At 35.0% G+C, this 13,399-nt stretch overlaps 1 protein-coding gene across 1 annotated transcript in view; it reads right to left on the reverse strand.

Annotated features, from left to right (window-relative positions):
* Positions 1–904: 904 nt before the first annotated feature.
* LOC123537188 (uncharacterized) overlaps positions 905–13,399 on the reverse strand; it is a 226,999-nt gene continuing 214,504 nt past the window's right edge. The window contains exons 5-12 of the mRNA XM_053548340.1: positions 12,861–12,959; positions 10,626–10,712; positions 8,296–8,379; positions 5,305–5,391; positions 3,900–3,964; positions 3,591–3,663; positions 2,361–2,573; positions 905–1,737 (exon numbers count right to left, since the gene is read on the reverse strand). Coding sequence (XP_053404315.1) covers positions 1,514–1,737; positions 2,361–2,573; positions 3,591–3,663; positions 3,900–3,964; positions 5,305–5,391; positions 8,296–8,379; positions 10,626–10,712; positions 12,861–12,959 — 932 coding nt within the window. The 3' untranslated portion in view covers positions 905–1,513. The remainder of the gene's footprint in view (positions 1,738–2,360; positions 2,574–3,590; positions 3,664–3,899; positions 3,965–5,304; positions 5,392–8,295; positions 8,380–10,625; positions 10,713–12,860; positions 12,960–13,399) is intronic.

The raw sequence follows: 13,399 nt of genomic DNA on the forward strand, positions 1-13,399 counted from the left end.
TAAAATATTTGTTCCCCTTCCCCTTTGTTAAGCCGTTAACATTCCGTTACTTGTTTGTAAATTTCTATTCTCGAGATTTTTGTCTAAGTATTTGTGAGAATTCCATTTGTTGTCAAGACATTTTATTATTATGATATTATTAAAACAGTATTTGTTTGTAGAACCGTTATTTGTCTATCTCTTGAACCAATCTGTTTGTTTTTGAAACTCTAAATAAATATAGTATTAATTTTTCATTTATGATTTTACGTTTAGTATGTTTGTTAGACACAAATCGGGTTTTCAATAGCCGTTTTCTGTCATAAACCTAGGGGGTTATTCCCAACTGGATCCTTGTTATTACATACGGTTTTGTATCTCTAAAAGATACAGGCAGCAATATTCTGTTACGATCCTGCAGTGAGATTTCATATAAATTGGGTAATGGATCGCTTCTTCCGTCACAAACCGTAGCTTTCCTAGTGGTTCTCCATATTTAGGATCCGCTGACTGACAGTACCTGCTTATCGTATTTGTTGTCACATATTGTCTAGATTATTATATAGATTATTATATCAAAGTATGGCCTAAATTTGGCAAATCCTCATTGTTATCGGCTTTATGATAAAATGGAAAGCAGTGATTCGGCTTGGTCTTTAGTTTATCAAATTTAAGAGAAAACTTGATATACCCAGAGTACGAACCTAGGGTAGTAAATGTCCGTTTGAAAAGTCCATTATAGTTATAGCATGACTGAACAGCTACATGTTGCGTGAAACTTAAGTGAACTTGGGGGTTGAGTATAGTGCATCTTACAAGATCAGGTTAAATTGACACTATGTAGAAATCAAGCAGATAGAACGCGTACATCATCATGAATTTAGATAAATAAATACAAAAATAACATTAAAAGATTGAAGAAGACTGTATTAAAATGTGTTTTTGTGGTACAATCTCCCGAGCTAGTTCTCAGTCAAATGAGTCAATTATAGACTGGTTTACAAAACAAAATATCTAAATCAGGTTATCTATGATTGCAGTTTGAAATTGACGGATATCTATCGAAAAACCTGTTCTCAAACCCAAATATGAGTAGCGCTTTGGGCTTTAGTACTCAACAAATCGTGATGTATACCTTAATGTGTCAAAATAACGTTTTTAGAGTTGCAAAGTTATAAGAACTAAACACTCTTACACATTTTTATCTATGACTAATTGGCATAATTCATATACTTGCTTCTTTGAACAAACAAAACTTTCTTTGAATTTAAACAGTATCAAATTGTACAAGTGTTCATTTAGAATACAAGGTTTCACATATTAATGAAAAAAAAACTTTAAACTAACAATCGACGAGTTATTTTCACTGAAATTTATCAACAATTAAATTGCAACAGATTGTCTAACCGATAAATTACCCTATGTATTTAAGTAATTGTGTGAAATAATTCACCACTAATTTGCTTACGAAGTCAGAATTATTTAGGCCCTCTGTAGATCTATATCTTTAGCACTCTAAATGACTATCATGCCATCAGTTTGTGTCTCCCCAGTTTTTCTTTATGAAGGTGCAGACTTTATCTAAAGCAATGTCGTTCATTTCACATTGATATATTCCTCTTCTTTCAAAAAACGCCAAATCAAATACGCCTCCTAAATTCTGGAATTCCTGGTCAGTAAGGACAAATGAACTGGTAAGTTTGGGCAAGGCATGACTTTCTTTGTTATGGATAAGCATGAGAACAGTGTTTGCTGGATCTATATAAAAAAGAAAAAAGGCATGTGTCAATTTGATTTCGAAGAATGTTCGGTTAATATAGAATCTACTATTTTTTACTAAGATAAAATTGTTAAAACTCTGAACGAAATGTGTACGAAGATATTTCTCATCAAAGTACAGGCAATTCCAACATGATCAGCGAGTGTAAGTGATAAAATATAGTATCTGAATAACTGTTGAACGAAGGAATATTATATGTACCTTTTCTATTTCAAGGTTACAGCTTTCAACATTTCTGAATAATCTGTCCAATGCAAGTAAAATGTTTGTTTTGTTTGTTTTGGGTTCAACAGTATTTCAGTTTTGTAACGGCTGGCAGTTAACCTAACCAGTGTTCCTGCCTGAATTCTGTAACAGTACAAACCTGTTCTCGGCAAGTAACTGCCAATTTGCCCACATGAATCAGAGGTTGAGGACAAATGATTTCAGACACAATATCGTTTATCAAATAGTCACGGAGAAAATATGTCCCGCCCGAGGATCGAACTCGTGACATCGCTTTACCTATTGAGCTAAGCGCGCATAATGGGACTATAAAATATATATTTTAAATAGATCTAAATATCTAATATGAACAGCAATAACAGAAATGAAAACTCACTTTTAATGTCGTTTATAGCGTACGCTGCGTCTGTTGCTACTCTAGATGAAATGATACACAGAACAATTAGCATCTTTTTCCAATCTATGTCTTTGAGTTCGTTGCATTTGACAAAATTGGCATTTTTCAGCTTCTTCATTAGCAGTTCTATAAAATGCACTTCTATATCCTTTATTGTATTTCCAATATGTGAACTGAAAAGCTGCACCGTAGCTGAAAGAAAATTTCATCAACGCAGCGTTTATAGATTCTTTAAATTGACGCAAATCCTGCATGTAATTTATATTATTTTTTTAATTAACGTCGAGCCGAAATAATTATTGGTATTATGGCCACTTTCCAGTTTTGATGGTGAAGGAAACCCGCAGCAGCGCCTCTATGCATTATTTCATCAGCAGCGGTCACCTGGGTAGAACCACTGAACTTCCGTAAGCCAGCTGGATGGCTTCCTCATATGACAAATTCAACGCCTTGCGTGAGGCACGAACCTAATCGATAAAGTGATTTTATATGAGGATAAATAGAATATGACATTCATCATCTCTAGAGTCAAATGTTAAAGTGGCATGGTTAACCATAGCTCTCCCTTGTTTTTTAGCTTTTTATCTATATTTTCATAAAATATACATGTTCTGAAGCAAATCATGCATCGATCGAGGTGTTTACTCCTATTTAAATCCCGTTGGCACTTTAAAATCAGGAAAGAGAAATAACACTACTTTTTACACAGGTCATTTTATTATACATTCAATCATTTTACAATTTGGTTGAAGGGTATGAAGGGTGAGTGCTTATTTTATCAGAGTCAGATAAACGGTTAATAACGATGATCTTCGTTTTATCATTTTACACGTTACTGCTATATGGAATCAACCTAATTCAATGATATTCCTAGCAGTGATTTAGATTTTATTATTTTACACGTATAAGTAAATGAAGAACTATTTTTGTTTTATTCTCTACCTTCCCCAACTCTTCACTTTCCGACAAGGTTAGAATGTTATTGTCGAATGAAATAATTTCCTTTTCTTCAATTCAAGCTGCCTTATAAAATGTTAGAAAATATAAAAAGCTATATATGCATGCATGCATTGGTAATACATATATACATGTAACATTGATTTTTCAACATGATATTAATCATGAATAAGCTCAGTTTAAAACGATATGCTTCGGTCATGATAATGCATTAATCTTTAGAATTCCGTTTTCGATTTTTTAAATAGATACCTCTTTCTGCTTGAACGATAGTAGCATTTTCCGGCATCTTCGACACATCTGTACTTTTTCTTCGCCGATATACCTAAATGTGGGAAATGTTGATTAAGTAGTTACACCTTTGTATAGTAATAACTTTAAACTTAGGTCAGGGACACTTTCTCCCACTGTTATTTGCTAATCCGCTAGTGAACTATATTTTTTTTAAAAGAAGAAAAAATGTAAACAAAATGTGGGATGGGAGTATTTATTTGACATCAAACACTTTTGATTATCATGAGCATAGAATGTGTGTTTAGACAGATTGTATCAAAGACCTACCAAAAATCCTGAGAGTAAGTGACGTAGTCGCTCAAATAATATTCGGATTCTACTGGTGGTAGGTTCTACAAGATACAAAGCAAAACTATATCATTCTTTGATTTGTAATGAGCAACATTTTCATAACAATATTATAAAATAGTCTATTTTCAAGCACAAATGATAGGCCTTGAACTTTCAGTCAAGAAGTTTTTCATATGTAAGTTTTGTATAAGTTAACCCCCTGGACAGGGTCACTTATTACCCCAAGGCATAATTTGAACAATTTTGTAGAGGACCACTGAGTAATACCAAATATCAAAAGCCTAGACCTTGCAGGTTTATGTAAGATTTTCTTAAAAACTTCCTGCATATTAAGCATATGTTAAACTTGGAATCCTCGTAGCGGGGCCTATTTTTCACCCTAAGGTAATAACTTGAACAATCGATCGTGTTAAAGAGGACCAAAAGGCACTTTTACATACTAAGAATTGTGGTTTCATAAAAGAACTTTTTTTCCTATGTAAAAATAAGGACCAACCGGGCGAGGCCTTTTTTCACCCCAGGTGCATATTTTGAATAATACTCATAGAGGACCATTAGGTAATGTCACAGGCCAAATATCGAGGCAAAGATGTTCAAAGTTTTCTCTATATACGTTTATGCGAACCATGTGACCCTCAAAGGGCGGGGTCATATTTGACCATAGGGGGATAATTTGAACGTTCTTATTAGAAGATCAATAGATGATGCTACACACCAAATATAAAAACCCTAAGACAGGTGGTTTTGGACAAGATGATTTTTTAATTTTTTCCTTTCAGTTGCCATGGCAACCACAATGCTATATGGAATTAAATTCTTATTTTTTTAGGAGAGCATCAAAGGAACATTTCTATAAAGTTTTATTAAAAGTGACTTGGTGATATAGGAGTATGTTTTTAAAGAGACTATGAGCGGACGTACGGACGGGACGCCTGACGGTCGCCGGGCGGTGAGCGATCACAAAAGCTAGGCCTGAACTTATAACAAGTATGAAAAATAATGTACACAAATTGAAAACAGGCATGCCAATAACTACAATGTCATGACTCCCCTCTCACACCACTGCCCCCGCCCTCTCATGAAAAAAACGGTTTTGCAGTGAAGGAAAGGAAGGTATTATTTTACAAATGACATGAATGAGAATATTTCTGATGGTAGGTGTTATTTAGATGACATTTTAACATATAAAGCAGTAATCATTTCAACTGTTCTTATAATAGAGCAATGTTCAAATGATTGTCACCCTACCATAAGATAAACGTTAAAACGTTAAAATATCACCGCATAAAGTCCGTAACATTTAAAGATATTAAAGAAATTGCTGAAATAAACCGATAGCGTAGAAAACGTACAGAATTCAGAAAATATTTAAAAAAGTTACCTTTATCAATTGATTTGCTCTGATATCTTTGAGAAGAAGTAGCATTATCTTCAACAGCTGCTTCTAACACTCCTGTTGAGTTTTCATCTATAAATAAAAAAAATATGTAAAATGGCATTTTCAAACTGTATTTATCTTCAGATCAATCGAACACTTAAAATTTTTAGATAGATAATCAAGAAGTATAGCCTCCTCTGCTGTCATTCGAGCACTCACGGTTTTTAAGTTGCTTTTCATATCTGGTTTATAGCTTTATACCGACAGAAATGTAGAATACTTTCATCGTCAATTAGATACTCTGTAACCTTTATATTTGTAGTTACACTGAGAATTTACCTCCACCGTCAATCTAACTCTCACAACATTTTAACTGGCAGTCGGATGTAACGTTCACCTTTCCCGTCAGTCGAATACTAACAACCTTAAGAATGGTCGCCAGAGAATGCAGTCACCTCTCATGTCAAGCGAATACTGAAACCTTTAGACTTGTCAGGAGTTATGGTCACACCCGCTATCAATAGATTGCTCAAAACCTTTATACTGGTTCACATCATCCGTCAGTTAAACTCTTAAAATCTTTTAATTGGTTGTCAGGATGTAAAGTCACTTTTGCCGTCAGTTGCATACTCACAACCAAACGATTTGTTGTCAGGAATTATAATCTACTATTTTGCTAATTTAACACCAGCGACCGTACGTCTTGCTGCAAGGGAATATAATTACATCCTACAGCCAAACACACGCAACCTTTAGTATGGCTATGAGGGCGTAAATTCACCTCCGCTGTCTATCGCACACTCACAACCTACATATTGGTTGTTGTTGACAGTAACTATATTAAACAAACTGGTTAATTGAACACTTGTAATCTATAGACTTGTCGCCAGTGAGTATAGTCAACCTACCCAACCCCTCCCGTCGTTCGAACATAAAAAACTTTTAAATAGGTAAAGGCAGACATTTCACCTTCCTCGACGATTGAACACTTATAACCGTTAGTTTTGGCAGTAAAGTAAAACAGTTACCACCCCACCCTACAATCGAATACTGACAACCTGTAGACTAGTTTTGAGTAAGTATAGTCACCTCTCCCATCAAATGAACTCTCTCAAACTTTTAAGATTAGTTGTCATGGAGTAAATTGATATCCGCCATAAATCGAACACTCATTACCTATAGATTGGTTGTCAAGGATTATAGTCCACTCCCATGCTAATTTAACACTCACAAAAGTGAGTTTTTAAAGGGATACAGTCAACTACCTTGTTAAGGTAACACTCACAACTTTTTGAATGGTTATGAGGGAAGAAGTACAGTCACGTCCGCTCTAAATCAAATGGTCAAAATCTTAAGATTGGCTGTTATGGAATAAAGACATCTCCTCCGTCAATCGACCACTGACGACTTTTTGATTAGTTGTCATGGATTATAGTAAACACCCTTGTAATTTAAACACTCGCAACCTTTAAACTTAGTCATCTCCCTTGTCAATCAATTATTCAAAATCTTTAGATTGGATGGTATTGATTATAGTCATTTCCCCTATCTATTGAATACTCACAACCTTTAGATTTGTGTGCCGATTATTTCTGTCACCTCCCTTATTGTCCCATGTTAATACTACACTGTCAATCCTAAGACACGTTGTCAGGGAGTAAAGTCACATCCGCCGTCAATCTCACACTCAAAACCGTTATCGTTGCAGATTGACCATCTGAGGAGATCTTAAGTTTAGATGGGATTCCTCTGTTAACAAGGCATAATTAACCTCAAAATCTAAGGTAACTTCTGAATTATCTGGGACTGCCATTATCACTTGTCAAAAAATGTGGCATTCCGAGAAATCCAAAATTACGTCCAAGATGGACTCCAAAATCTGCTAATGCCATGAAAATGTACGTAACAGCATGGCAAATTTACTTATAAAGTTAACGTTAAATACCTGTATCTTTCTCATATCATAACATATCACAAATGCACATACAGCACGACCACGGTCAAGGTGAATGTCATTCAAAGTTCAAATAAAAAAAAAAATAAAATAAATATTATTTAATCTCTATTACTTCTTACTTTAAAATGATTTTTTTTTTTCATTCTCATCGGTTACAAATGTGATAGCGAAACTGGTAATTTCTATATTTTTCAAAGTTTTCATAAGGTTTATTCATATGTTGTAAAGACTAACACGTTTCATACCAGTAAATGTCGCTGATGACATGATAATTTAATGTTCAAATGAAGGAAACAGATTTTAAATTAAAGCCAAATGCTTGCATTGGTATTATTTATTTCTTTGTGATATGTAACATTGATATAGAATGCTGACCACTTCAGGTTCTATGTCAAGGTCGTTTCGAGGTAAAAATATAAAGTAATACCAATATCTATCTTCCATGCGTGTGCATGTTCGTGTGTATGCGCGCGCTTGCCTGTTTAAACAAATAAAAAATCGGCATAAAGAACCTAAGTTCCCAAATTTAAATAAATTGCATGCAAATAACCTATAATGTCGTAACGCCCTCATCCCCCGCCCCTACTCCCACCATTACCCCCTTCCTCTCATCGCGAGCCGGGTTTTTTTTTTTTTGCAATAAAGAAAAGGAGGAAAACATTTTACAATTGACATTAATGAGATTTTTTCTGAAAGTGGGTGTTGTTTAGATACTTTTTAGTATGTAAAGCAGTTTTCATCCCGCCAACTCTTAACATAGAGAAATTTTCTGTATTAAAATCAGAACACTCACTATCGACTATTTCCTCTTCATTTGAAAAATTGTGATATTGATCACCTAGCGAAAAGTTTATCCAGCAGTTAAAGCTATTGGCAAATACTCTTAAAGTCGACTGAATATCATATATTTAACATCAAGATATTGAACAATATCACCGTCTAAGTTCAGGAGTATTAAAAACATTCAATTTATTGCTGAAATGAAACGAGAGCTTAGAAAACGTTTAACAGTCAAAAACATTAAAGAGCAAAGTTACCTTCATCAACTGATTTGCTCTGATGTCTTTGAAAACTAGCATTGTCCTCAACAGCTGCCTGTGGCACTTCTCCCGAGTTTTCATCTATTAATGAAGAAATATATTTAAAATGACACTTTCAATCTGTATTTTAAAATTGATAAGTTAAAATCTTATCGTGTCTCCCGTTACGTCAGTATCATCCAAATTAGGACAGTTTCTTTAATATCGATCCTTTGATATCAATTCAAGATGCCTAAAAATGAGATATAAAACAAATTACTTAACGAAATGTGTTCTCTGACGATATTTATTCTCCTGTCAATCGAACACGCAATTTTTTAGACTAATAATCAGGAAGTATAGACTCCAATGCAGTCATTCGATCACTCACAAGTTTTAATGTTCACTTATCAGTTAAGAAAGAACTATTATATATAAAAACATTTTCAAACTGTATTTTAGAATTGATCCGCTCATATTATATTTCTTTTCCCGTCACCGCAATTTCATTCAAATCAGAATAGTTCTTCCGATATTCACTTTTACGTTGATAATCAGGAAGTATAGACTCCGCTGCAGTCATGCGATATTTAGAATAGTATCTTTCATGGTCAATCAAAATATCACAACCTAAATATTTGCAGTCAAAAAGAGCATTCACATACACCGTCAATCAAACTCTCAAAACATTTGTACTGTAAGTCAGAACGTTTACCTCGCAGGTCAATCGAACACATACAACCTTTAGAACTTTAATCAGGTACACATTTCACCTCCCTCGTCGATTGAACTCTTACAACCTTAAGATTGTTAGTCATGGTATATATTTACCCCGTACCCCGTCAAGCGGACGCTGACAACACTTTCGACTGGTTGTCACGAGGTATAGTTCACATTAGTTATAAGCGAATGTTGTCACCTCTGCTGTCATAACAGTATCACGACCTTTAGATTCGTTGTCAAGAAAATAGGTCATCTCTACCGGCAATCGAAAACTTAGAACCAATTATTTGGTTAAAAGCAATTATTGCCAACGCGCTGCTTTTCAACAATCGCAACCACTAGTTGTCTGGGACTTTAATTACTCCCCAATCAAATTAACACTAACAACCTTTAGATTGGTAATCGGGCAGACATGTCACCTCCCTCATCGATCGAACTCGCACAACCTTAAAATTGTTAGAAGGGAATACAATCACCCATACCCCGTCAAGCGGACACTGACAACCTTTAGACTGGTTGTCAGGAAGTATAGTAAACCCACCCGTCAATCGAACTCTCAAAAGCTTAAGATTGTTTGTCAGGGAGTAAACTGACCTCCGCCGGCAATCGATCACTCAAAACCTAAATTGAAGTTGTCAAGGATAATAGTCAACTCCCTTGTCAATTTAACACTCATAATATCTAGACTTTTTATAACTGGGTTTATCCACCTCCTTTTTCAGTTGAACACTCACAACCATTACATTTGTCATTTGTTAATGAGTATGGTCACCTCCTTTAATAGTCCATGTCAATCGTACACTCACAAATCTAAGACACGATGTCTGGGAATAAATTCATCTCCTTCGTCAATCATACACTCAAAACAGTTCCGTGAACGTGAGGGAGAAGATTTTACGGTGAGATGGGACCCTTCTGTTTATGCTATAAATCAATATGTTTGTTTGGTAATGTCTGTACTATCTGGATCTCCCGGCATAAATTGTCAAAAATTGAAGCGTTCAAAGAAATCCAAAATGGCGTCGAAGCTGGCCTCGAAATAGCCAATGCCGTGAAAATGTATGTAACAGTACTGCAATAAGTAATGTCGTAACCCCCTCCCCCTCTCTCTCCATTACCTCAACCCTCATACCGCGCTGTCATTTTTTTTGCAGTGGAGGAAGGAAAGAAAATATTTAACAATTGAGGTAAATGATTTTTTTTCTGAAGAAAAGTCATTTAAATACCTTTCTAGCATGTAAAGCAATTAATACCACCTACTCTAAACATAGGCTAACGTTATTAAACGTTGATATTCGTGTTCGTTCTTTATAATTTATAACATTGTATTAAAATCAGGACATACACTATCGACTATTCCCTCATCATTTCATAAATTATAATCTTAACCAGGTAGCGAAAATTTCTGCCGTAATTAAAGCTATTGGTAAATAGTGTTAAAGTTGATTGAATATCCTATATAAAAAATTAAGATATCAAGCAATTTCACCGGCTTTAGTAACATTAAAAAATTTAAATGATATATATAGCTTTTATTATTATTATTATTATTATTATTATAATTTTTAAAAATACGATAGCTTCGGAAATGTGCACAGTCAGAAAACATTAAAAAGCAAAGTTACCTTCATCAATTGCTTTGCTCTGATGTCTTTGAGGAGAACTAACATTGTCTTCAACAGCTGCCTTTGACATGTCTGCTGAGTTTTCACCTTTTAATTAACAAATATATAAAATGACATTTTCAAGCTGTTTATCAAAATTGAAAAGTTCAAAAAACATCTCCTTTCCCTTTACCTCGTTATCATTCATTTAGGACAGTTTGAAAAATATAAATTATCGTCTGATATCCACTAGAGTATTAATGTGTTGTCAAAACAAATATTTTCCATGCGTGTAAATGTTGCCGTTTCCATGATGAACTTAGTGTTCAATTGAAAGAGAGTAATTTTGATTTAGATGTTTGCATTACCTCTATAATAAATGTTGTATATGTCAATTTGATATACAATACCAACCACTTCAAGGTAAATGTCAAAGTCGTTTCAATGACAAAATAAAAGGTCATTATTTCATATTTCCGCTTTTTCAAAGACTTATACATTTAATTTGGTCAAAGTTCTAGATAAGGCATGTATTTGGAAATGGGACGTCATTACTGTACATCAAGGGTAATGTAGTGTTTTCTTTGAAAAATTGCGTCTGTTCGCGCGCGCGCGTGTTTGCCTGTGTGAGTTCGCGAGCGTGCGTGTACGTGTATAACCAATTAAAAATAATTTGTACGTGTTAAAACGGTATAAAATAACTTGTAAGTGGAACGTTACTTTATAACTTGTATTGAAAATGATGAATGCAAATTAATAAAATGCATGTCAATAGCCTGCAATGTGTTAACGCAAATCTCCAGTAACTACCCAAACCCCCTCTTACCGTACCGTTTTCCAACGAACAAAAGGAAGAAAAAATTATAATTGACATGGATGATATTATTTTGAAAGTAAGTGTTATTTAGATACCTTTATAGTATATAAAGCAGTTTTAATCCCAACTACACTTAATATAATGGAAATTTTGGATCATTGTTACTCTAACATAAGAAAACAAGAGCTGTCTCCATAGGATGACACATGCCCCCGATGGCACTTTGAATGAATAGTTATGGCCGATGTTAAGAGTTTAGGACCTTTGACCTACGGAGCTTGGTCTTGCACGCGACACGTCGTCTTACTGTGTCACACATTCATGCGTACTTATTTTAAAATCCATGCATGAATGACAAAGATATGGACAGGACACGCCCATCAATGCACTATCATGAAAAATGACCTTTAACGTCTAAGTGTGACCTTGACCTTTGAGCTACGGACCTGGGTCTTGCGTGCGACACGTCGTCTTACTGTGGTACACATTCATGCCAAGTTATTTGAAAATCCATCCATCGATGACAAAGATATGGACCGGACACGCCCATCAATGCACTATCCTTTAACGTCTAAGTGTGACCTTGACCTTTGAGCTACGGACCTGGGTCTTGCGCGCGACACGTCGTCTTACTGTGGTACACATTCATGTCAAGTTATTTGAAAATCCATCCATGGATGACAAAGGTATGGACCGGACACGCCCATCAATGCACTATCCTTTAACGTCTAAGTGTGACCTTGACCTTTGAGCTACGGACTTGGGTCTTGCACGCGACACGTCGTCTTACTGTGGCACACATTCATGCCAAGTTATTTGAAAATCCATCCATCGATGACAAAGATATGGACCGGACACGCCCATCAATGCACTATCCTTTAATGTCTAAGTGTGACCTTGACCTTTGAGCTACGGACCTAGGTCTTGCGCGCGACACGTCGTCTTACTGTGGTACACATTCATGCCAAGTTATTTGAAAATCCATCCATCGATGACAAAGATATGGACCGGACACGAAAATTGCGGACAGACTGACAGACCGACAGACAGACTGACTGACAGACCGACAGACCGACAGACGGTTCAAAAACTATATGCCTCCCTTCGGGGACATAAAAACATTAAAGTAGCATTGCTGTTAAAGCATTGATATTCATGTGCGTTCTTTATATATTGCATATAAATCAGGACACTCACTATGGACCAGTTTCTCTAGATTACATAAATTATGATCGTTATCAGCTAACAAAAAGTTACCCAGCAGTTAAAGTTATTGGCAAATAGTGTTGACGTCTATTGAATCATATATTTAAAGTTAAGATATTGAGCAATATCAGCGCCTTACTTCCGTAACATCTAAAATGTTAAAGATATTGCTGGAATTATTCAATAGGTTATTAAACGTGCAGCAGTCAGAAAACATTAAAGAGTAAAGTTACCTTTATCAATCGCTTTTCCCTGACATCTTTGGGAAGACGAAGCATTGTTCTCAAAAGCTGCCTGTGACACTTCTCCTGAGTTTTCACCTATTAATGAAACTAAAAAAAATATAAAATAACTTTCAACCTGTATTTCAAAAAAGATCAATTAAAGTTGAGCGACATGTGAAGTTTCCACTTTTCTCTATTTTATTGCTTTTCCGGTTACCTCGATATCATTCAAATTAGTATAGTTTCTTTTGATATCCGCTAGTTAAACAAATTCAAAATACCTAAAATGAGATATAAAACAAATAACTTAACAACATGTGTTCTCTGACAATATTCATCCTCGCGTCAATCGAACACGCAAAACTTTCAGACTGATAATCATGTAGTATATGTTTCCCTGCAGTCATTCGAGCATTCACAGAGATGTAATTAAGATGTTATTCATATTGAAAGTATAGATTATTACTGGTAGTCATGTAGAATACTAGCCTTCATCGTCAATCAACCATTCACAATCTTGATATTTGTAGTCAAATTGAGCATTCACC

This window comes from Mercenaria mercenaria, chromosome 1 (assembly GCF_021730395.1).
Source record: "Mercenaria mercenaria strain notata chromosome 1, MADL_Memer_1, whole genome shotgun sequence".
Classification (NCBI taxonomy): domain Eukaryota; kingdom Metazoa; phylum Mollusca; class Bivalvia; order Venerida; family Veneridae; genus Mercenaria; species Mercenaria mercenaria.